General features: G+C 44.0%; 1 protein-coding gene across 4 annotated transcripts in view; it reads right to left on the bottom strand.

Annotated features, from left to right (window-relative positions):
- The window catches only part of LOC112562103 (trichohyalin-like), a 126,447-nt gene extending 102,860 nt beyond the window's left edge, over positions 1-23,587 (bottom strand). For 2 of the 4 annotated variants that reach the window (XM_025235110.1, XM_025235111.1), the window contains exons 1-2: positions 23,250-23,585; positions 16,619-19,962 (exon numbers count right to left, since the gene is read on the bottom strand). In XM_025235110.1, coding sequence (XP_025090895.1) covers positions 16,619-17,992 — 1,374 coding nt within the window. In that variant the 5' untranslated portion in view covers positions 17,993-19,962; positions 23,250-23,585. Of the gene's footprint in view, positions 1-16,618; positions 19,963-23,249 lie in introns of all 4 variants that reach the window. The other 2 variants (XM_025235113.1, XM_025235112.1) reach the window with 2 other exon arrangements.
- Positions 23,588-24,108: the final 521 nt, after the last annotated feature.

Below are 24,108 nucleotides of genomic sequence, written 5' to 3'. Positions count from 1 at the left end.
GTATCGTCAGGGTTTGTATCACTGGAAGCCATGGTCCAGTGACCACTTTCACAACTGTTGTTGGCCACATGGCCATTCATCCTCATCAGCCGTTTCCTCCGTTCCGTCATCTAGACAGTTAACTGCGGCGCTCGTGGCCGCTGCGGAGTGGACAACACAACACCTGACACACCTCCTGTCGACCCCCTTGACACTGAAAGTCTGATGATGACAGCAACGCCGACCCACCGCCAACGATCCACATAGACCTGCACATACAATCCCGCACTGGCAACTGGCCCACCGGAAGCAGGGAAGTAAGTGTGCGTCCCGAGGCTAAGGAGCTTCCCCTCGGGTGACATTAAAGGCGCACCTGGAGACCTGCTCGCAAAGCTGACACACGCGAGCTAGAAATCCTCTCCCAGGTGTAAACAAAGCTGCTCTCAAATGTCGCTCGAAAGTCTGCAACGGTCAACAGAAACAGAGGACGAACGTCAGCGTTCCTGCTTGGCAAGTGTATATCCTTCCCAACTTGCGGACTAGCTTTATTTACTGGCAGTTCTAGCCTTTCACCCACGGACAACCCGGATGATCACGCCAAATCAATGTTATTTGTAGTATTCGTCATTAGTGCACAGCAGCACAATAAGAAAACAAGTGAGGGTGTAGTGTAAACACCACGATCATACGATCACACGCCTAGTCCACACTGCCCAAGTACGTGTCAACACGAAACACTGACACTGACTTCTTGCTGCCATTGTTTTGCCCCCGTCACGTCTGCACGTGTCAAGCAGCAGCGCCGCCGACGTCTTGTAGAACGTGAAATGAGCTTCTGTAAAATAATGTCCCTTGTCTCATCCTGCGACTTCTGACTACGGCATCCACCTCCCGTCCTATCACACTCCGAGTCCTGAACCGACTTTTCTGCTGCTACCTTCAGGCGTGACCTCTGCGAACTGTGACACACGACATTCTGATGTCAGACAATCGACAAAATGTGATGTCATCCGCTCTTTTGCGTCATCCTAATCACGTGACGTGACACGAGTGGTGGAAAGCCGGGTGTGGTCAACAAAGTCCAAGATGGAAGACAGCAGGGTACAAACAAGTTTTACATACTGTCAACCCTCATTGGCGACTGCGCATGCCCACACAACACAGTGTGACAGGCGTGCTACGTTAGGACGTAGGCAAATCAATACCGATATATGCAGGAGACCAGCGAGGACCTAAAAATAAAGGTGTAACAGCTGTCCGCACGTTGTGACTGTTGTAAAGACGACGCCATACTGTTCACATCTCATCACACCTCGCATCGCTACTGGTACAAGTGAGCGGAACTAGGTCGTTACGATCGACTTTTGGCGGTTAAATAAATGGCTTCTCTTGTTTGAAAGAATTAGGGTTGTGTTACGGTGTAATTCTGCGTGCGTGCGTGCGTGCGTGCGTGCAGTGTGCACGTGCGTTAAAGCACCGTTTGCATTCATCTGGCGGACCACGTGTTTAGAAGCATCAAGCACATTGATTCCCAATATAAATCTAACTTCTTTGAAAATTTATTTCATTTTAGAAAATATTAGAGCATTCAAGAGTATTCAAGAATAATGTTTCTTTTCATTTGAACTTCATCTAAGGTACAGTCTTACGTTGAAACTTTAAATGAAAATCCAAGTGAAATAATTAATAAGTCGAGCTTTAATGTAAGACCCTGACGTTTTCAATCCTTTCAGCTCAAAATTCCGGGCTGCAATACAACCGTTTACTTGCCATCGCATCTTAAACACAGGTCTTGGGCGGTACAAATGAGCCGCCATGATTTGCTGTCCAATGACGATATCGAAGCCATACGGCGCCAACATTCATCTTCAGTCTCCTCAGTGCCACCATCAAAGTGTTGCCATCATAGGTGTGGAGATCGCACCCTACAGTTTGTAACCCAAGTACATTGAAGAGTAGGTGAGTGAAGACTGGCATCACAGCAATGCCTTCCTTGTCAAACTGTTCTTTCTGCGTCACGAGGTAGTGTCCGTTGGTTTTTCTTCGCATTTTAAAGACGATTATAAGTAAACGGTTGGTTTGAAATCCAGCATTTTGAGCCAAACGATTAAGAACGCAAGTATCTATCATTCAATCCTAACTTTTCATTTCACCTACCTTTTCTTTTAGCGTTCGAAGCATGCTTAGCCTAACATTAAATTATAATTTTAAACAAAATAATATAGTTATGAGCAAAAACAAAGTTTACAAATTACTGTAAGTTTACAGTGACGTTTAGAGAAAACTCGGCATTTTAAATTTATCGCCTTGAGTAGTGACGGTCGTGGCTTTTGGTGTCGTCGCGACCATCTGAAATAACAATTATTACCAAATAATTAACAAGGCGTTAAAAATCGTTTTATTTGAAAAAAAAACAACAACAATGAGCTTGGAAAGTCTCCAAGGCGTGCGGAAGATACTGAATAGAGTGTTCATCTCTCTCTCTTTTGAGTGAGAGCGAGAGATTTACAATGTCAGGTGCAGCAGCAAGGCTTCGATGCTGGTCTACGTAGATGGCTCTCTAGCCACTCGCTGTCTCTGGTCCTATTCGCAATAAATATTCCAGGTGAAGCACTATTGTTTTCTGGTCCGTGTGACCCTACCTAATCCTAAATTGTGCCCAGTATGCACAGGAAGGTCTTCCGGCAACGTATCCATGCGCGAGGGCACATCTACCGCACACATCTCTATTTTACAATTAAGTACGCGCTTTGTTTTCGACAGAAAAGTATTAAAAAAATAACTCAAGTCGATTGAAAAAGCGCTTTTTTAAACACAACATTATTTCGACTCTAGAACTTGTCAGTCATAGTACACGCGTACACATGTGGATGGTCTCCTGTGCTGGGACTTGTTTTATCACGTGATCTGACTCGTTAAAGTCAGAGGATTGATAGAAATGTTAGTTTGTGATTCCGCCTACATTACAAAAAAACTGCATGAATGGAGTGAAAAGAAGTATATGCTATCTAGACAACATAAAACTGAAAGTGCTCAAAGCTTATATGTTTCTAATAACTAAAACCTACAGTGGTATGAACACTGCATCCATAGAATCATGAAAAGAAACACATGTTGTCCCCATAGTGATCGAGAGATGAAAAAGATACTTTCTGCACACCTGTAGCTTTCACGCCTCGCGTCCTGAACACAAACACCTGTTATCACCATAGTGATCGAGAGGCGATAAAGAGACTTTCTGTACACCTGTGGTTTTTCCCACCGATGACGAATTGAACGAGCTGCTTGCTCACTGTGGTCATCATAACTTGACTTCTGCCAATGACCTACGTCCCTAGTGGCGAAAAGGTTTAAGTCTATTTCGTCTATTGCTGAGCATTTCCCACATAGTATGCTTGATTTTTTTAAAATCATTTCACTAGTATTATGCCTCAACCCAATTTATTCTACTTTTATACTTAATTTAATTTATATAGTTTGTAGCTCAAAACAGTTTAAAGACCACAATTACCTCCTGCAGGCAGTGTTGCACGGTTTAACAGTCAATGTTAACATGTTCACAAATCAAATCTCTTTCATGCAAGTCACAGGAATCGTCCAAAAACGCATGAAATGTGTCAGCTACGATTATGTCCACATGCAACAGCGGTGGGGAACGTCCGGCCAGTGAAATCATTTCCTCCGACCCGTCAAGACAGTAACAGATTTCAGCTTTGTAACGGCTGAATTACATAGCAATATAAATGTATATTGTCAGTAATAATAACGTAAATGTCGAGGGATAAGCATTACGGGATAGACAGGACACATACGAGTACATGACAGCCAGACATGTATGCTGGTCGTCGGCAGCCAGCATACTATATGGACGCTTTAGGAGAATTATGTATGCACGTGACCTTCCCCCAAGCTTAGTGTAGACCACTTAGATACGTGTATCGTTCTTCATCAATTATCGTCGACATTTCTGTTTACCGTTTCGGGCCTACAAGTGTCCAAACTTGGATTTCCAAAGGATGAGCAAATGAAAAAGCTTTGGCTGGTAAAAAAAAAAAAAAATTCGTTCGGATTTGTGCAAGTGCAAGCATATCTGTGTGTGTGTGTGTGTGCACTGTAAATGCGCCTTATTTGGACTGTGAAGAACAGCAGTGGTAGGCAGGCTGGGATTGTGAACGTTGCAAAAGTGTTCACATACTGTGGCGAAACTACAGCTTGACTAAACAGACCAGGCTGATTTTTAAGTAGATGATTTTGTATAACACGCGAATGATGATATACATAATATATATATATTATCAAAATGGCCCTTGGAGGAAAAAAAGGCTCCCCATCCCTGATGGCTTCCTAAAACGATGCTCAAACGTCTTGCTGCAAATGTTTGGGCGACTAAAACTTGTAAAGCGCATACTCACACTCCTGAGAAAGATACTCTTAGCGGCTAAGAACAAGAACACATGGACAGCATATTATCGGGAGTCTGTTAGGTGAAGTGTAGTGTGAAACTGTTTCACGTTTTTCTACGAGGCTCTTGTTTGTTTGGTGTGTGGAAACTTTGGCAAACGCTGCTAGCCAGTTACGCTACAGATTATGAGGGAAAAAACTATAATATAAAATATGCTGATCAAAAGAAGGCCAACAATCTATATGATCTACGTTCAATGTTTTTGTGACAACCTCATATGTGCTTTTACTTGTCAATAAACATGATGAGTGTGGAGATGGGAGGGGAGGATTAGAGGGCGAGCTATTCAAACACGCTCGTCGCAAGTCCGGGCAGATGAGAGACTGGCACACGGCCATAACACTGACATGTAATGCTCACCTCCTTGTCAACCGGTGAGCTAACAACAACACATCATGCCTGCCTAGTTCCCCACCTTCCCCACCAATGTACAACAAATTCTCGTCATTTAAAAATAAAATCCTTATTCTCACTACTCTAGAAATGAAGCCACTAAAACCACATTTTATAGTGAGGAGGAATAGAGTGCAATAATCTCCTAGATGGTCAGCAGGCTTCAGGACATTGCTCTCCCAGCCTCTCACTGGATCGAACGCAAAGAAGCGCAACATGGAGTGATTCTCTTCATCAGCACTAAATATATAACGACTATCGGATTGAGATATGATAAGAGTCAAGCTGTATGACCTTAGGTTTTCTAACAGCTTCCTCACCTCTGGCGCCATCCGAGGAGGTCGCCTTTCTTCCTCTTCGATCTCCTCCTCCTCGCCATAATCGTAGGATGATAAGCGCGATGGCTTCTCCAGTAATATTTCCATCATGAGCCGTGTCAACGACCAGAAAGTTTGTCCCCACAGTCAGCTTGCTCACATTACTGACGTCGCTGGGGTATGCATGTATCCGGGTACGACATGCGTCACACTGTAACGGCGACTTCACACACCATTTAGTCACACAGTGGAAATTACGAATCGGTGGACTCTGCCGAAAGCGTGAACATGATTTTTATTTAACGTGACGAGTGAAGCGGCATGTCCGCGCCTCACCCCAAACAGAAAACAGAGAAATGTAAAGCCCTCGAGTCCTTGACATTGGAGCACCTTGCACGTGGTGGTATTTCCGCGTCATTCAAGCTTCATCCAGCGTGGCAACGCCAACTCGCAGTGCAAGGTGAGCTAGTAACCTGCTACAACAAAGTACCACTGACAGGTAACCTTCGCACAGGTGTCATCTGTCGTGTAAACCAACCTGTCGTTCGTGAGTTGGCATGGAGCAGGTCCCGTTCATGCACTCGACTGCAGCAAAGCAAGGGTCGTAAGTCTTCTCGTCGTTAAAATGCGGTTTTTCACACTGACATCGAACTTGCTGTCTGCAAACGATTTGTAAAAAATGATCCCCACTGCACTAAACTGACACCTAAGACCTGACCTCGAGACCTCTGGCGGTCAGTAAACTCGGCCTGTCATACTCCCCCCTACCCCCCAACGTGCACGTCCTCTGCGCTCCGCTATGTCACCAGGACAGTGAAAGCCGCTCGTTCGACACATCACAGCGTGACCCGTGACCTCTTCTCAATCACTCGTCAGGCGAGTATATTCCTCAAATGCCGGAACACAATTTTTATTAATTCATCCTTTTTAGGAATGTCCTCCAGAACGCAATCGCTATTTTTCCCAGCATCAAGAGTACACACAGGTACACGGGTACTCAGGTACACGGCAGTCTCCAGCAGAATACCACTGAGTCCTTTGTCGCCGCTAAGAGCTATTTTTACACAGCGATAAGAAACATGGGGGATCTTCCCGTTAGTCAAGATCGGGTTGCTCTGTAAGGAGACGAAGGCTCAAAAGCGAGAACACACAGCAAGAACACAGGAGGCTAACACTAGGACTTGCAAGTCGATGGCGCTTCAGTTTGTGGTGTGTGACACCTACTACACCTGCGGCAGTGCACCGTAAGAGGGCAAAGATATCGTCAAACGATCCAACCGTCTGTGACGTAACGGGTGATCACGCAGGTTCGCGCATCAGGCCAAGATTCGAAAGAGGTCACGGGCAAGGAGCTTCTGTCGGGCTGAATCATCGCCCACGTCCGACGCCGCTCGTGTGACTTCTGTGCACAGCTGAGTGTGGATAGGACCGGGGGACGACATTTGGCCCGACAGCGAGTGACACGGAGGGAAGGACAAGCTGCCGGGCTGCGAGCCAAGCTGATGTCCGTGGCCTCCAAGTTGTGGTGTTAAAACTGTCCCTTCATTTCCTGCACAGGTGACAGGTGAGCTGCGTGGCAGGGAGGGGCAGACCATCTGGCCTAGAAACACGCGGGACCCAGTTGAAAACAAAAGCCCCGCTACACACACACACCGCTTTCCCTCTCAAACGAAATTTTTGTCACTTAACCCCGACCTTCACCTTGCGTTGCTGTACGCTTCGCCCTCCACAACCCCCCTCACACCCCAACGGCTTTAGCACCTTTGGAGTCTATTCCGTGTCAAGCGTCAAAAGCCGCTTCTCTCTCGTTGGCGTTGGAGCAATTTAGCCTAGCTTACTGAGGTAACTGTAGGTGTTAACATGCATCCCCCACACACCACTAACAGTCAACGAAAGGTCTCGACTGTTGCTGTAAACTGCGAAAACTAACGAGCAGCTGTCAATGTCGGGTGGTGCGAGGTTGACTTTCCTCACAGCATTTGCTGTGTTACTAATATTCACCGTTTTTCTGCGCATCACTTACCCAGAACCGGGTGTCGGGTGAACTGGGCATGTTTCATGTCAATTATTTTGCCAAATGTAGGTTGTGTGTTTTTGATATAGGTTATGTATGGAACATAACTCTGGAACTTCAAAATTGCCCTCCTGTTTCACTTGTATATAGAGAGAGATATAGGAAGGGGGTACACAGCCTTCTGGGTATTTACATACACTGTATAAGTATTTCGCAGATACTCGCTTGCATTATCGAAGTTCGCATAATCATTTGCATAACATTCCTTTAGGCGTCGCGACCACCAAGGAATGTCAACAAGTGTTTCTAATTCCCCCGCTCAACCAGTTGTCGGAGGGGTCCGTTCGGCTTTGGGGAGGGGGTTACGAATTACTTCGAAATCCACCCACTTCTGTCGTCCCCACGATTCCTCTTACCGGCCTAAAGCCACCCTCCTCCTAAGTTTCGAAAGTCCCTTTACATCGACAAATCTTCTGATTGATTATTGCAATGCTCGTAAGATATTGTTCACAGACTATCAGTAGCGTTTACGGACGAGCCTCAAACACTGACAATATTTCTGAACTACCCAAAGACTTTAGTCTGTAAATAGCTTTTTATACACAAAGCCTAATGTCAAATGGGTATGAGGGGAGATTCGCAGTGTCCGGGGCAAGAGAAAGCCAAGACTTCCCTAGTACTTTGACCATACGGTTGAAGGTACATCTGCCACGACCGATATTCAGGCAAGCTGTAATTTGATACACAAACAATCGCTAGCAATCATCGCATTAACAGACAGCAGGGCTTCAGTGGTCAGGTATGTTTACCGTCTTTAGGCCAAGGTGAACCTCGAGGCGCCCTTTTGCTCCTTGTTGAGCGCTTTAGCGGGTAAACTGCATGGTGTGCCCCGTGTAAACAGGTATAAAGTGATAGAGCGAGTCAATAGTTTACAGTTCTACACTACGGCTACCTAGACTGCTGACACACGTCTTATTCAGGCCAGGTGTTAGCTCGGTGTGTCTAGCTCGTGCACCTCCTGTGTCTATTGAGCTTGTGAAGACCAGCCCCACTTGAGCGGTCAAGCGGTCATTTCACCGTTGGTTTTGTCCAGCAGTTACTTGACTCACTCAGTAAACAGCAACTGGAATGGCCGTCATGTTCTCTTTTCATGGGGTAGTAGAAAGTGCAGAAACAAGCCCACCTCTCGCTGAAGGAAGGAGCACTAAACAATGAGAGGTCGACAACGGCGCTGCTAGGGACAGGTAAAGTAACGACTCTCTCCACATGGCGTTGCCAGGTGCGCAGTTGTTGACGACGTGCCGGTTAAACCGCTTCACTATTCAGAGTCACGAAAGTTCTCGGAGATCTATATCAACAAATCGCGGGTGCGTATTGCGGCAAGAGAAAGCGGGGCAAGTTATCTCGCCGACTGACGAAAACGTGAGAGTAAACAGAGTAAGCACAGTGTCGGAATGTCGGAATGTCGGCAGCTGTAAATAGACAATAGTCACATATATTGCCTCTGACTGTCGCCTGCGTGTGTCACTAGGTGAGACCTTCATTCCGTCACCTGTAAACGTTCATGAAACAGATTGCTGCAATGGTCCTCTACTGGTGCACAACAAATAAATGTCTGATGAAATCGTTAGAGAGCATTGGGTGGGGCGGGGCGGGGTACTGCCTTCAAAGGAAAGGATGGTTTTAAAGTTTAATTGTGAGCGAATTCAAACAGTTTCACTTTACACAATAAATTCGATAAATGAACGTACCATAATGTTATCCATTCCATTATCGCTAGGTTTGTTGTGTAGTCACCTGGCGTGGGTTGTTTGTTTTGTTTCTTGGTGGTGGTGATGGTTGGGGGGGGGGATATTTTAGCGGCGAACTGCATAGCTTAGAATTTTGAGATCGGCCAGGAAAAAGAAATCTTTGCCCACCCTTGACGTCTTTAACTCAAAAAACTCTCTCTCCTCCCCAAATCACTCGTGTGTGTGAGAGAGAGAGAGAACTGGAACTCTTTATTGACATCTGGCTATTACTGCCAATATCACAAGGTGAGCCTCGTTTCCCTACAGTGTGTGTGTTTGTGAGAGAGAGTGTGTGTGTGAGAGAGAAAGGGAGATTCTGCTTTAAAATCCAAAAATCTCTCCATTTGATGTAAGCTGTGAGGTTGTGACATTAACCGAGCTTTACGCCAGACATCCACCACAAGCATTCACCACCTTCTAATGTTCGTTACGATACCACACTCTCACTAACGAATTTCACAATAAACTGGTAACGCTCTCCAATGCTGCCTTATGGCAACACGGGAAAAGTGTTTCTTACGTTCACGTCCTACAAGAAAGTAGACTTACGTGACCGGAACGTTAAACACTGATGAATGCTTACGTCAGATCACGTATGACGTCCAGCAATGAGGATACAGACCTAGATTGTTGTGTTGTATACCTCCTCAGGTAATGTCATTGTCCTCTTTACCTACCTTACGGTTGTGTCGCAAACACATCATCGATCTTTCAGTTACAAACGTGTTGCATTATTTTTTTTTTCATGGGCTTGTTGCTCATGTCGTCGTTGTCGCTTGCGACAGCTAACTTTTAACCACGAAAATTCTGAGTCAGCACATTGTCGGTTCGCAGCAAGCAAACCTGTCAGCTTAATCGATTACCTGACAAACAGAGCAATATGTATTTCAGGGACTGCGCTAAGAGGCTGACGACTCACGTGGTACGAGTAGTGACCGTAGTAGTCCTGGCGCAACCCTCCGTCGTAATGTCACCAATGTGTATTATTCAATGTTCATCGGATGAACTCGGCGGGGGGAGGGTGTGAATATTGCGGCTGTTTGTCTTGGATTTGTTTTAACTTCATAAGTGCAAACATTTGATGGGTGTCTCCAAAGACAATCGAAACGTTTCTACAGTATTTCTTAGACTTTTGCCGATGGAAAAGTGGTGAAAATAAGGCAGTAGGGTTGCACGTGTACGGAAAGAGACCTAATCTCCACAGACGAAAAGTTGCGCCACTTATAAAATTATCGCTCTTTCATACTAAAAGGAGTCCAGTTCTCTTAAAAGTTTACCAGCTATTTCCTCTCAACACATGGGAATAAACGATTTGTGTGCATGCGTGCGTCGACACGTGCTGCAAGCGCGCGCACACACCTCTTTCTCTCTCGACAATTTAGCCTGCTACTCTGATGACTTTGATCTCTGACTACTTTGTATATGTACCGGACAAGATGTTCAAGAGACTGTAGGTGTTCAGTACTCACCAGCGACTGCTGTCCTCCGTCGCCCGGCCTTGCGAGTGACCTCCGTTCTTGAAACATCGTTTAACCCAAGTTCACGCCAATATCGTTTCGATCCCGCTGACGACTTTATGAATAACATCCAGCTGTTACATGACACATCTTTCAGGTAGACAACAACCGGCCACTGCACCAGACATCCACCTTGCAACATCCTACTCACAGTCTGGCTGTACACCTGATGTTTCTTGACACTGGCACACTTCCAACAGCGAATTTCAACACGTTACTGTGAAATCTGAAGCAGTCGATTGGACACCAGTGCTAAAAGGACACCACATGCATCGTCCTTGTACTTGAAGCCGAACACTCGGGTAGGTTGTGCCTTTAGTAGATGACAACAGTTTGAAACTAATGAAACATCGAGCTTAGAAAAGAAACGCCAACCAAAAATGTGGGTCACAAGCAGTTCTGTTAACATTCCGTTACCTCGCCCTACGGTAAAAAACGTGGCAACCTCTGACCCCAACAGGTTGACAAGAAATAATTTTTAGAGCAGCCACCATGTCCATAAATCCTCGGAACCGGCGTCACAGAGCTTAGCCACGCAACAGCTCGCACCGTCATGGGTCAGTAGTTATCTGCTGTGAGCCCCCAACAGACCTGATTAATAGCTGCAAGGACACAATGCAGAGTTTCAGGTGCCGCCTTGGCATGACCCCTACTTGTCTTTGCTTCGTAGGACAATGAGAAAATAACAAGTGGTGAATTAGGAGCAGGGGACGCTAGACTGCGGTATGTGAAAAGTTTGCCAAGTCCACGTTTTTCCAGCTGCGAGACTGTAAATCGTCAACACTGGTGTCAACTCCTGTGATGTATGCCACAAGATTTGTACTGCAGCTGTTCGGTGTATTGCAAGACTGCAATATATCTATACCTCACAGTCAAGAATTCCAGATATTGCTGTTCACAATATATCGCTCAATCCACGACCTTCTGTAGACACCTCGGAGTTCAGCTTCCTAGCAGGGTCACCGCTCGGAACGCTATGTGTGAACAGGGTCACACTCCATGTCGGTTGTCTAGCACCTGGCTGTAAAGTGAAGTAAAAAGTCCGGGCACAGGGCCTAACTCGAGACGAAGGCCCGTTCAAACCTTGTAAAGCTGTTCTTTTGTAACACCAGGTAATAATGTTCTCCTGCGTCAAGCAGGTAATGCTGTCCCTTCTCGGGTACTGCTGCACTGTTACAATTCACCTTTACTGGAGAATATGCTGTCCCTTGTTAGCCAAGGATACGTGTCGGTAAGGAGTTTGAAGAAAGAGTTTACGATTACCTGAAGTATGTGACCGGCCAGTGAACCGCGTGTCCACATCAAGAGAACGCTTCCCCGCCAGCCAATCAGAATTTCGTACGAGCGCATGGCCGCTATACACATCACGGAGAAGAACACAAATTAATTAAAAACCCGCCAGACAGGACGGGTCTGTACCAGAAACTAATTGAGGGTAAAGAGCATGGTGTATGCTGCCCATCCGAAATATCCTACGCTAGGTTCGCAAACAAGCTCCGCTAACCAACAGGAAGACCATTTGCGAAACAGCTGCGACTGTTGTGGTGCGACGTAAACAGCTGCGGCGGAAAGAACTCCAACCGCTTTAGGCCAGCCTGCCATCGGGCAACTTTGAATTTCACATGTCTTTGAACCTGGCATCACTCCTCTGCTTACGGTCGCCCCATTGCTGAAACCGAACAATCAATCCTACGCTTCCTTCTGGCGAGTAGAAAAAAAAAAGGAAAGATTTTTTTTTAGTTTATTATTTTTATTATTACTGCTTCCAAGTACAGTTTCTTAGAAGTTAGCTACTTCATTAAAAGGAAAATTTAACATTTGTTATTACTATTATTATAAGTCGTGGTCTGAGGTACTTTTTTTCAGGAAGCAAAGTAATGCCGGCAATAGGGGAGACCGTGAGCACACTTTGCTACCTTCTCTAGCGAGCACGACTACAGTCAGATGGCATCCGCCATTAGACGAGAGACGTGCAGACACAGAGCAGACCGTTTACCGCAAACGATGTTTAAAGCGTCCAACAACGCTGGACAAGCAAACATGAAGTCCCTCTCTTTGCCTAGTCCACGCGCTGACAAGGTTTGACTGACCCGACACATCACACATCCTTCTGCTCCCCTCCCCCCGCCTCTCCTCCATCCACACTCGATCCCCTTTCCCTTGCATTCCACAGTTTTATTTAGGTTGTTGTTGTTGCTGTTGTTGTTGTTGTTGTTGTTGTTGTTGTTGTAACGTCTAGATATTGCAGCATGAAAGACATTCAAAGATTGCATGTACAAGTAGTTGCAAGTTCTGTAACAGAATACTGTTACTGTTACTTTTCCCACTTTGGCCAAAATACTTCTCTAAGCCATAAGGAATATTAAGCGTTACTGTTTTACATTTTTTCATACACTTTTAAGTTAAGTCAAGCAATATTAAAACTAAGTTTTACAATATGATTATTCTCTCATATATATCCTTTTACACACACACACAAAATATGCACGCGTGTCAGTCGTTTTTTTATTTCGGGTGTCATGCATTCACACGTCTCTAATGCACCTTTTGATTGTATCACTTTGACAAATTAATACTGGACTTGCATGAAGAATCGCTTCCTTTCTTAGTTATGAAGTCTTTGCTGTCCTATTAATCATGTTTATCTCTCCTGTTGACCATCTACGTTTTCTAACTACCGTCCTTCTTTACCTTCTCCTGACTATTGAAAGTCTTTACTTCTCCTTCCTGTCAACCGACTTTACCTGTCCCATCTGCTCATACCAACCGTCTTCACCTCTAGTGACTTAAATCAACTTTAATTCTCTGACTATATTGACCGTATTTACCTAAAGGTAAGAAAGTGGAATAAAAGCTGGCACGTGCTCTGTAAGACAGCGTGCCGCCAGTCGGCGCTGTGTCAAGGGAGGTAATACATCAAGCAGTGATGCCCTAGCGTAGCAGGGGAGAGCGACTTTGAAAGGATGCACTTGCAAAGGAGTCTGCAAGAGAGAAGTGTAAGCCTTATAGGCTGGGTGTAAAAAAGCAGATGCACTTGGTATCATTGCATTTTTTTTAAATTTAATAAACACCCTCAAACCTGAAATAGTTCTAATTTGAAACATTTGCAGTCTTTTAATCGTTCTTTATCTCTCTCACTCACACAAACACGTTGACACAATAGGCTTGATTTGCGAGCACGCAGATGCAGGCGACTGCAGACAGCAGCCAGTCATGAGCGCGAGCAGCATGGCCACCCGACAGGCTGAGGGAATATGCGGACACGCAAAAGGACGACTGTAGATATCTTTCGTTTGAAAGTTTTTCGTGTCAGGTTTACATTATTAGACAATTCACAGGATTGGTATCTTAGTGCTATACTGTGTTGGTTACCATTTGATTTGTTTATACAAGAAAAGGGGATGAGTTTGTGTTCAGCCCATATAGCCTTAGACTGCTTGGTGTTAAATGTCATCATCCATCTTTAAATGGTGAATCTGTAGAGCGCTTTGAGCCGCCTTTTATGATCGGCTAAAGGGATTATAAATAACAATAGTAATTATCATTATTATTATCATCATCTTATTATTATTATTATTTCGACTACTTTGGGGCGTGTGGGACTTATATTCATCTACTGTTATAGCTATTTCTATGTCTTTCTAATCTGAAAATGGTTAAAGTCTGACAAAGACACTTTGTATGCAGTACGGCACAGAAGGCAGACATTGACTCGATGATGGAAACAAATGTATATGTAGACCGGGACTAGGGAAGACTTGCTCCAGCAGCCACTCACATCTAGGGGTCGGGGGGCAAGAGAGAGATGAGGAAGGGGAGAAGCGTTACGAACTTCCCCCCCTTTCGCCTCAGCTGTATTCTTTATTCCCTTCCACACAGGTAAATATAATCTTCTTCCTTCCGAACGGCTTGCCCTATCGACTTAAAAAAAAATGTGGTTTGGGAAAAGAGAAAATTGAAAAAAAAGTAAGGAATACACACAAGAAGTCATCACCTGCAGGCAATTACCTTCAGCAGACCTACTCTGTCTCGATGAAGATGGGTGAGCAGCGCCGGGAGCTATTTATAGGCTGCGTTCGACAGATGGAGCTACGCACGCTAAGCAAAACAGACTTTTCCGAGCGCAAACTGCGGGACATTGTAAGGCGGCGTCGAGAAGATGACCTCGACAATGAAGTCACAGACTTGGCCTCTGCTAACAGCTGCAAGCAATGGTGCCCTCTTCTTGTCACTCCCCAGACTTCACGCATCCCCACACACTTTTTCTCACTTTAAAAAAAAAACAATTCTGAGATAAGGCTAGCGACAAGCGAAGCCAAATAGATTTCATACCGATACTGGATGGAAAACAGAGTTCGATTAGTTTTCAAACATATGTATCGTTAAAAAAAAAATGTTGTTTGTTTGTTTGTGTGGTTGTTTGGCTGGGGTTTGTTTTGTTTTGTCTTTATTTGGCGGAGAGGGTTCTGTATTTATTTGTCACTATTGTAATAGAACTTTTCTCACTGAAGCATTTACTTTTGAAGAAACTTCAAGCGTTTCCGTCAACCTGCAATGGGGGGCAGTGCCAAGTAGCGAGTGATGTGCAAAGCTATTGTGTTCTGTGGAATCCACATTACGCGATACCAAACATGCGCGTGCACTGCGCGAGGCCGGCGCCTCCGAGCTGCCTGTCCGTCAGCGTGACGGTTACACGGCGTCCTGGCACGCTGCCAGCAACAGGACTCCACAGGAAAGCCGGCTGACTTAATACACAGGGTCACGAAAACTACAGCCGTAAACAGCTTGTGTATGCCATGCTATGTCCATGCTCGTTTGAATGCAGTAGCTGCACATTACTTACCGATAAAATCTTTTTGTCAGTCTGTAGCCCAGCGTGGTACGCTCCAAACACAACATAGGTTATAGCAATATTTCTTAAAAACAATAATAAGCAGGATTTTTGTTTGTTTTTGATGGGAGGGCATTTGTTGAGCATCTTTTCATTGTTATTTCATGCGCACGTTTATGAGATACAGTGAGCAATGCCTACAAAAAACGTATTTCTCAATATGTTTGGTCAAAATATAATTGCCTACCGGCTTTGCTGATTTCATCAAACAATACGAGCAGTTGATGACTTACAAGCATACATCCGATGTGTAAGTACAAACTTTCCATGCTGTTTTAATTTCTTTGCAGGCTCCTATTTCCATTAATTTCTTTTCCCCCACGCCTCAGCTACACAACTGCGCTCTTCGTCTGATGGCCGTCCCCTAACTATTCCTGTCACCAGAACAACATATGGTCACAGGATTTTTAGTTTCTGTGCAGCGAAACAATGGAACTCTCTTCCTTTCCATATCCGCCACCTACCCACAACTGGATCCTTCAAATCTGCACTGAAAACGTACCTCTTCTATGAGCATTAGTCCTAACACAGTCAGCACAATGCTAGTCCTTCTGCACCCACCCACCCCGTTTCCCGCTTATTGCTACTTTCTCCACGTCTTCCTCTGCAGAATCACGACATTTTATTCTTGCTACTTGGTTCCTCTATTTCTATATTTCTCTTCTATTCATCGTTAGTACTGTTGTTTATTCTTCCTTCTGTCCATGTTGTCTATGTCTTCTTGTTTTAAGCTCTAAGAGCATACTTCTTACGAATGTGAGTATGCGCAGTACAAATCTTTCATCATCATTATTATTTGGACAAGCGCATGATTTCCACAGTAGCTAAATCATGTTTCTTCAAACTGACGACCTTCGCAGTTCTTTACTCAACATATCCACAAGCTCAACATACTCTGGCTCTTCGTTAAAGGTTAGCTCAAGGTATAAAAGAAGCGCGGAGAAGTTAAAGTAATGTTGTAACTAATTTGTCCAAAAAGAAAGCTATTACAAAATTTGGAGAAAGTGTGACCGAAGTTTGCTCGCAAATTAGACTATAACTTCTACCACAAAGAAATCTTTAAACAGATGTCACAAGACATGAAGACTTACTGCACGCTAGACTGACACTTTACGGGATGTGAGACAGATTGGCTAGACCAAGAGAGTGACGGATGAATCGGAGACAGACATGGGATTATTTATTCACAGAAATCAACCAACTAACCAACTATCTAATGAAAACTGCTATAAACAAGCCATTAATGAGAACTCACCTCGTCTCCTGGCTCCAAGTTCTGCTTATTTGATATATTGTCTCCCTTCTGTAACTTCTGTGTGGGTTTCTCTCCCCGTCGCTGCAGTTGTTGTTGTTGTTGTTGTTGTTGTTGTTGTTGTTGTTGTTGTTGTTTTGCGCTACTCAGCTTTACTGGTTCCGGACCAGCCTCAGACTGCGATGCAGAGAACAGCCGTCGGGTGGCGACAACTTCCGGGGTAGTGGCGGTTGTGGTCAAGGACAAGTGCAAGACGTCATCCTCACCGATAGCGCCCTCGCGGAGAGCGTGCTCGGCCAGGCGCAGCTTCTTGAGGTTACCCAGCGCCACGTTCTTGTACTCGCTGATCACGCGCCGCAGCTCCTGCTCGTACTCTTCCTTCACGCGCACTAGCTCCTCCTCCCGCCTCTGGCTTGCATCCTGCGTGCCCCGCTGTTCCTCCCGCAGGCGGTCGCGCTCCTCCGCTACGCGCCGCACCTCCTCTTCTAGTTGCTGCACTCGCGCATGCAGCGCCCCGCTCTTGGCACCATGTCCCTCCTCTCCCCCGGAAGTGACCCGCTGACTACCCTCCTGCCCCGGCGTGTGAGATCTCTCTAAGGCAGCGCTGGAGATCGACGCATCTCTTCTCCCAGCTCCGCCGGCATCGTGAGCAAGAAGCGGCTGTTCCGACGACGACGATGACGTCGTCTGGCGGCTGGGACTCTGCGATGGCGAGCGTTCTCCCGCCACTTCCCGCCCGTGTGCCTGCCCTCGGTCTCGCTTCCTTGGGGTCCGCGGGGTCTCTGTGGCAGAGGGCGCTGTAGTCTTGGTCATCTCGGACACGGGTGTGCGGCTGCCCGAGGTACTGGGCGTGTGGGAGCGGTAGTAGCGCAGTTCGTCCTCCTTGTACTTAAGGACCTGCTGCAGTTCGTAGTCCTTCTGCCTCAGCAGCTCCTCCCGCACTTTACTCACCTCGCGCTGCTTGTCGTCCTCAAAGGTCTTCAGCAGCTTGGCCTGCTCCTGCCGTCGCTCGTCCTCGTAGTACTCACGGATGTGTCGCATCTCCTCGATCTTTTCCCTGGTCATAGCCTTGACCTTGCTGCGCTCCATTTCCAGCTCTGCCTTAAGTTTGTTGTAGCGTCGCCGATAGTCGTCGTCACCGCTGCCGCCGCCGCCGCTGCGGAAGGAGTGTCGGTGGTGGTGATGGTGGCGGCGCTCGCGGTGCATGTGACCTTCTGACCTGGCACTGATGCTGGCGGGGCTGGAGGCCCGGCTGATGTCGTTGATGTTGAAGTCCAGGATTTCCATGTCCTCGTCCTTCAGACTCATCTTGTTGCTGCTGCCCGACAGGCGACGCCCCACGAAGTAGGAACCGGAAGTCAGATCCGTCGTAGACATTGTCTGTAACTTCCACCTCACTTTTTGCGCTGACACCGATAACTTAAACAATCAACGAAAAGAAAAAGTCCTTTTTTGAACAGTACTGCAACAAACCAGAGGTTACTCCTCCACTGAATAAGGCTCTTTTGAAATAAAATGCGTCGGGTCTCGTATAAACGGTAGGAATGCAGCAACGTAGACAGTAGAAATAAAGACTTTAAAATGCATCAGATGATATGTGAGTTTGTGCAATTTGAAAACGAGCAGGTCGAAAAAAATTCGTTGCTGGCAAATTTGCAAAAAGTGTGCTACTTTAGAAACACCAGTTTGTTTTCTTGTGTAAAATTTCGGAACAGAAGATTTTTGCGGACAAAATCAGTCAAAAGAAAAACAATACCAGCCCTTCTGGTATGTTGATCGCAAAAAACAATGCTTGACCGACTGCCTTTAAAAAAAAAAGAAGGGTGTACACCAAAAATGATGTGAAGATGTAAGCTGCTTTTTTCGTTGGTCGAGAAACAGAAAAACATGCCCGCTCTGCGATTTCTGGTGCTGAATCATAAGGTTCCTATATCTCTACTTTTGTACAACGATAAACCAAGCATATTTCATCTCCTTCAGTCCTTAAGTCTGTCGCAGCAGAAAAGTAAGTAAGAAAAAGATTTTTCTTGTGTGTCTCGCCAGCTCTGGATTTCCTTCTTTTAAGAGGGTCAAACACTTGAATCACCAGCTAGAAGTCACGAAAGATGCACAAAGTAACTGACAAAAAGATGCTAAAAGGTGACGCATCCTTTGCGAATTTGTCCCCTGTAATTCATAGGAAGATTTTTTCTAACGTTCTTGTCTAGGAATATAAACTTTCTTTGTTCGTGTTCCAGAATAAAGCCATTTAGTAAATCTGTGCTCTTTATAGTCAGAGCCCCCATCATTATTGAGACGTGTACAAATAACCGGTAGAACGCGTCCTCTTTTGATCTTCCAATACCTCTTCAGTCAAGATTCTATGCACAGTCTTCAGCAAATCCTGTTTTACAGTCGTAGCCACACACACTCTTCAGCAAATTCTGTTTGAGAGTCGTGGCTAAACAGTGTCCGAAAAGTACAGAGTTCAAATCACAGATCACAGCGACCCAGGCAGCTGCAGATGAATACGTTAATCCAATTATCCAAAGCTGAAGAGTCCGTATCTTAGGTTCAGTGCTGGGCTAGTCCTGACAAACACATCACCCACAAGCACAGCTGAAAATGGAAAATGTTTCATCTCTTCCTCGCGTTTCCTTTTTTTCCAACCTCCTCCTTCAGCTTCACTGCTCGCACAACCTCTACGGTTGATCGTTGACTTCTGACCCCTATAATTTGTGGCAGCTCATAGGTCCGCACGTGAGCAATATTGGCTGGGTGGGGAAAGAACAAAAAGCCGTCGGGAGTAGTGGTGGGGAAAAATTTACAGCTTGGTTTTGCGCCTACCAGGTTTTCTTGTTGCTGGTATTACTTGTTTCAGCCAGGTGCGTAACAGCCAAGGGGCTGACATCCACTACCACCCCTCTCCTGCCCAGCCTCAGTGTGAGGTCTGGCGGGGAGGAGGAGTCCTTACACACCTTTCGATCTTGACAGCAACAAACAGCACTCGGTATCGCATACTAAGCTGCAACTGATAACAGTCAAACTCGAAGAAGAGATAAGGGCAAACTAAAAGAAAAAAAAGAAGGCAAATAATTACAAGATGACCTACATATTCCTTCTTTTAGCACAAGCCACGAGGCTTACACGGTCGGAATCTGATCATGCCGAACCATTGCTTGTCTAGCACTTCAAGAATGTTCACAAAAGGTCCAGCATCAGTTTGTTATAGGTGCCAGATAGCAATTGTGCAAGTGAGACAGTGTATCTATTGATTTTATTCTAATAAGCAGTCTCACAATCCTAAAATGGATGCTTCTGGCATCATGAGGTGTGCTGGCACCTGGCAACATCTTGTTTTGAATGTCCTGAAATTTAAAGAAAATTCAAAATAAATGACACAACATTGAACTATTTCTAAATAAAATGTAAATATATAATTGAACAATCTCTAAATAAATTGTAAATACTTGTACCTGTACACGTCTTCTATAACGAAGACCTGATATATAGCTAGTGATGATTTTTGATGGTATAGTACACATTGGTATTCTTTTTACACAGTTATAAATTGAATAGTGAAGACAAATATGTTAGGATTTGGAGACTTAAGTAGCGGTTTGATTATGTCAGAATACTTTCAGAATCCATCTAGTTCTACATGAAATGTGAATGCAAATGAGTTAGAATGGGTGGACTTGAGAACCAGGTCTATAACAATGATGTCCCTAATAACTCCTCTGCATTTTTTTTTTTCTGTGGTATTCACAGAATTAAACCTCAAAATATATCACTCAATAACACTGAAAATGACAGACATAACTGAGAGCTTTCAAAGGACGAGAGGCATTCTGCACTGAGGAACAAGCTGGAGGTAAAGAAGGCTGGACTCCTACAGCTTATTTGCATTTAGACCTTGGCACCAAAGCCATGTCATTTCCCCTACATTATAAAATGTACTGTGAAAAAACAATGTTCAAACATTGTGAACCAAGTGAGCCTGCCATAGGTACTTCACAGGATAGTTTGTTAAAGATATGAGCTGCCAAAGTGAATGAAAGATTCTTGTCACCAAATTCTAACTGCTTCCCCAAGGCATAATAAAACTGGTTAGTGCCACAGATCATTGGGGCTTTGTTCAGCTTTGTTATAATGTCTCCTAAAAGCTATCTTTTTTCAAAAGAGACCATAATTTTATTCTTTAATGATGAGCAGATCATATAAAAAATCTATGACCCATTTTTTTCTGGCACCAGCTCAGTCATATGCCACACTCTTTGGTATTCTCCCAGTCTGAGCTTAACCTCTTTGTCTCTAACATAGTTATGCTATATGGAGCAGTGGGGTGTCAGCATGGTGTATTCTGGATTTGAATAGCTTACAACATGAGGCACAATTTGAACAATGTCTTCTGTTACATCCATTGTCGTAATATATAGGCTTTTTAAAATATATCATAATATAGCATGATTTACATAGTCTGAAAATGGCAGGCTAAATAAGTCCTTCAGAGATACTACAATTCAGGTATATAACTGTCATTTGATCTCATGGAAAAAATTGAATGCAGAAGAGGAAAAGAAATAATATATAAAAATTATTTTATGAACTTTGAAGTAAAAAAAAACAGTATTTAAGCTGAACAGATGAATACTTTCAGTGCAGCAACATCAATGACAATAGATGAAGTGGATGGTAGATTACCAGAAGTAGTCATAGTAGCAATATTAGTATCATTGAATCTGTAGAGTGTATTTTCCTCAACGTAGGCAAGCTCTATGTGCTGTGGACAAAAACCTACAATCCAACGGACAATAAACAATACAGCAAGTGGCAGCAAAGGGATGACACAATGGTAAACATAAGCAAAGCGAATGAATGAAGATGAAAAACCAAGTGGTTAAGCGAAAAGAGTTTGCTTGCTATGAATCAGGGTGGTGGTGGTGGCTGCTTTTGCTATAACAACGTGACTTGGAATGAGGATGGGGTGATAGAAGCAGGAGCATCAGCATCAATATCAGCAGCAGAATAGTGGTGGTAGAACAACAGTAGCAGAAAGTGTATTCCCAGTATAGACAGTAGGTCAAGTAGCCATGTTTATATCAATGAAAGAAGTTTTATTACCTTTATTACTGTCTAAACATGTCCTTAAGTTTCCAATCCAGCCTACCCAGTTTTGGCTTTGAAAATGTGCAAAGTGCCATAGCATGGATTAATTACCTAAACTTCATTCATAAAATAAGATCAAAGCATATAATAGGAGGAGGAGAATTATTTTCAAACAGTTACAAAGATTCCATAACTGAAATCTACTTTTCTGTCATTAATATTTAAATAATGGCAAACTACCTATCCTATAACAAAAACAATATCCCTCTTTGAATATCTTGCTATTCTGAAGACCATGTTCTTCCTAGCTGAGAGTCTGTGAGAAATCTAATAAAACATCTGCTTGATCTCACTTTTATGCTTGTAAATAGTGCTTACAAAATATACCTTCTGTGCATATATTGTAACATTCAGCACAATAACTGGTTGATTGGTTTAGTAGGAAAATGCTTCTACCTAAAGGCGATTTCACATTATAATGAGGGATTGAGTGGGAAAATAACAGGAGCAGATGGAGAAAACCCTGAACAGCCAGCCCTGTGAATAGATGTGATGTACACAGAGTGTCCCGAGACAAGGCCTGAACCCATGCATGGCCTCTAACTGCAGTGATGACAAGCAAGTGTTTTAACCACAACACTACTGCATGGGAAAATCCAAACAATCAATTATGGCTTAATCTCATTCATTTGTTTATGCATTATTTTAAACTATTTGTCACAGACTTGTATGATGCTTGACACTATGTTTTCTAGAGGTAGCCGAGCCAGCACAAAGGGAGATAAGCTTAAAATGCACCCTACTGAACAGCAAGCCTGTAGCTATGCCCACAATGTTTAAATCCACTATTGTATAGTAAATAGTTTCTTGTCAGTGGTTTATTTAACTGTGTATGCAGATAGAAAAATGAGAGGCTAAAAAGAATAGACTTGCTCGAGTTATACTGCATCAGAGGTAAAGAATACATTTTCTTTAAATCAGTATTTTAATCACAAACATAAACTGTTTGAAATTTTAAAAACTAAAATAAATGTTTGCTGCCTTACTTTCTAATGTAAATACCTAAAGTTTAAATGTAAATTTACAATTGCTGCAAGAAAAAAAACAAACCTTATAATTTAAGGACTATAAGAAAGCACAAAGTTCCTATGGATGTCTAAACAACTAACAAAAATAACAAGTATGTTTTTTAGCATTTCACTGTACTGGCTGACTCTTTAAAATGTAAATGAACTAAATGTATGTTGATTACAGTTGAGGTACATTTTGTAAATGCTATAAATTATGAAATGAGTCTATCTATTATTTCTGTTATTACTCTTTAAACATACTTGAAACATATTGTAGTATGCAGTATCTGGCTATATTAGGTGTAATTTTAATTATATATATATACAATTATGCAATCGTATTGGTAGAAGTCAACACGTAAGAGAGACATTATAAGTCACAGTTGTAAATGGATCACGATCTATATACATATTACTGGAACGTTCGCGCGCGTGGGAAACAAACATGAAACAAAACTATACACAGATCCACTCACCTGACAGGTACGAGCAGGTCACCAGCCGTGCACAGCCCCCGTTTGTAAACTTTTCTCCAGTTTCGATAGCTCCAGACACGATCAGCGATGTTCAAGGCATGACGTTTGATCGTCTGCTAACGTGCTTTCAATGAGTTGAATTTCTCTCTTCTCTATATTTCTTTCGAGTCTTTTTTACACCTGGAAACACGAGGATAAGTGAGACTGTTTCGGTGTTTCTGGTTCTGCGATTTCAGGTACACCGTTTCTCGATTTTTTTAAAAGCTTTCGGCGGCCGGCTTAAGAAAGTCAAGAACGCACAGCGTAGAGCCGGCCCCATGTTTTGGAACTCAGCCAATCACCGGGGCGTTGCGCCGTGAAAGCATAGTCACGTGACCTCGGCCACTTCCGTTAATGGCGAGAGGAATTGATTTTACTGGAGCGCGCGTTATAAGTTCTAGTGTTTATGCAAAGGCTAGACCGGTAGAGTTTAAAAATAGAGGCTCTGTTAAATTTATTTTTTCATATGCTGTTTGCTGTATCGTTCTGACATGTTTACTACGTACTGCGTGGGACATGCCAGTTGAGAGTGATTAACGTCGAACAAAATTTCATCGCACCGTTTCTAATCCACAAACTTGTACCTATACAATCTATTTTACCTTGTGTTATAAATTACTGCTGCCCAATATAATCTTAACAACAGCTCAGTTTTTCTCAATTGTTAAGTTTGTTATATTCATTTCCAGTCCTACCACGAACTTGTATGGCGTTCCTGGTCATACAGTCTCTTGTAAGGGGAGAGCACCACGAAACATCGATGACTTAACTGTTCCTCGAGTTTGCTCCCCTGCTAGCGAGGTACAGAGACTCCGAAGTG

The sequence above is a fragment of the Pomacea canaliculata genome, linkage group LG4, assembly GCF_003073045.1.
Source record: "Pomacea canaliculata isolate SZHN2017 linkage group LG4, ASM307304v1, whole genome shotgun sequence".
Taxonomy (NCBI): Eukaryota; Metazoa; Mollusca; class Gastropoda; order Architaenioglossa; family Ampullariidae; genus Pomacea; species Pomacea canaliculata.
Note: the sequence above shows the minus strand (reverse complement) of the source record. Positions and strands in the feature narration are given on the sequence as shown.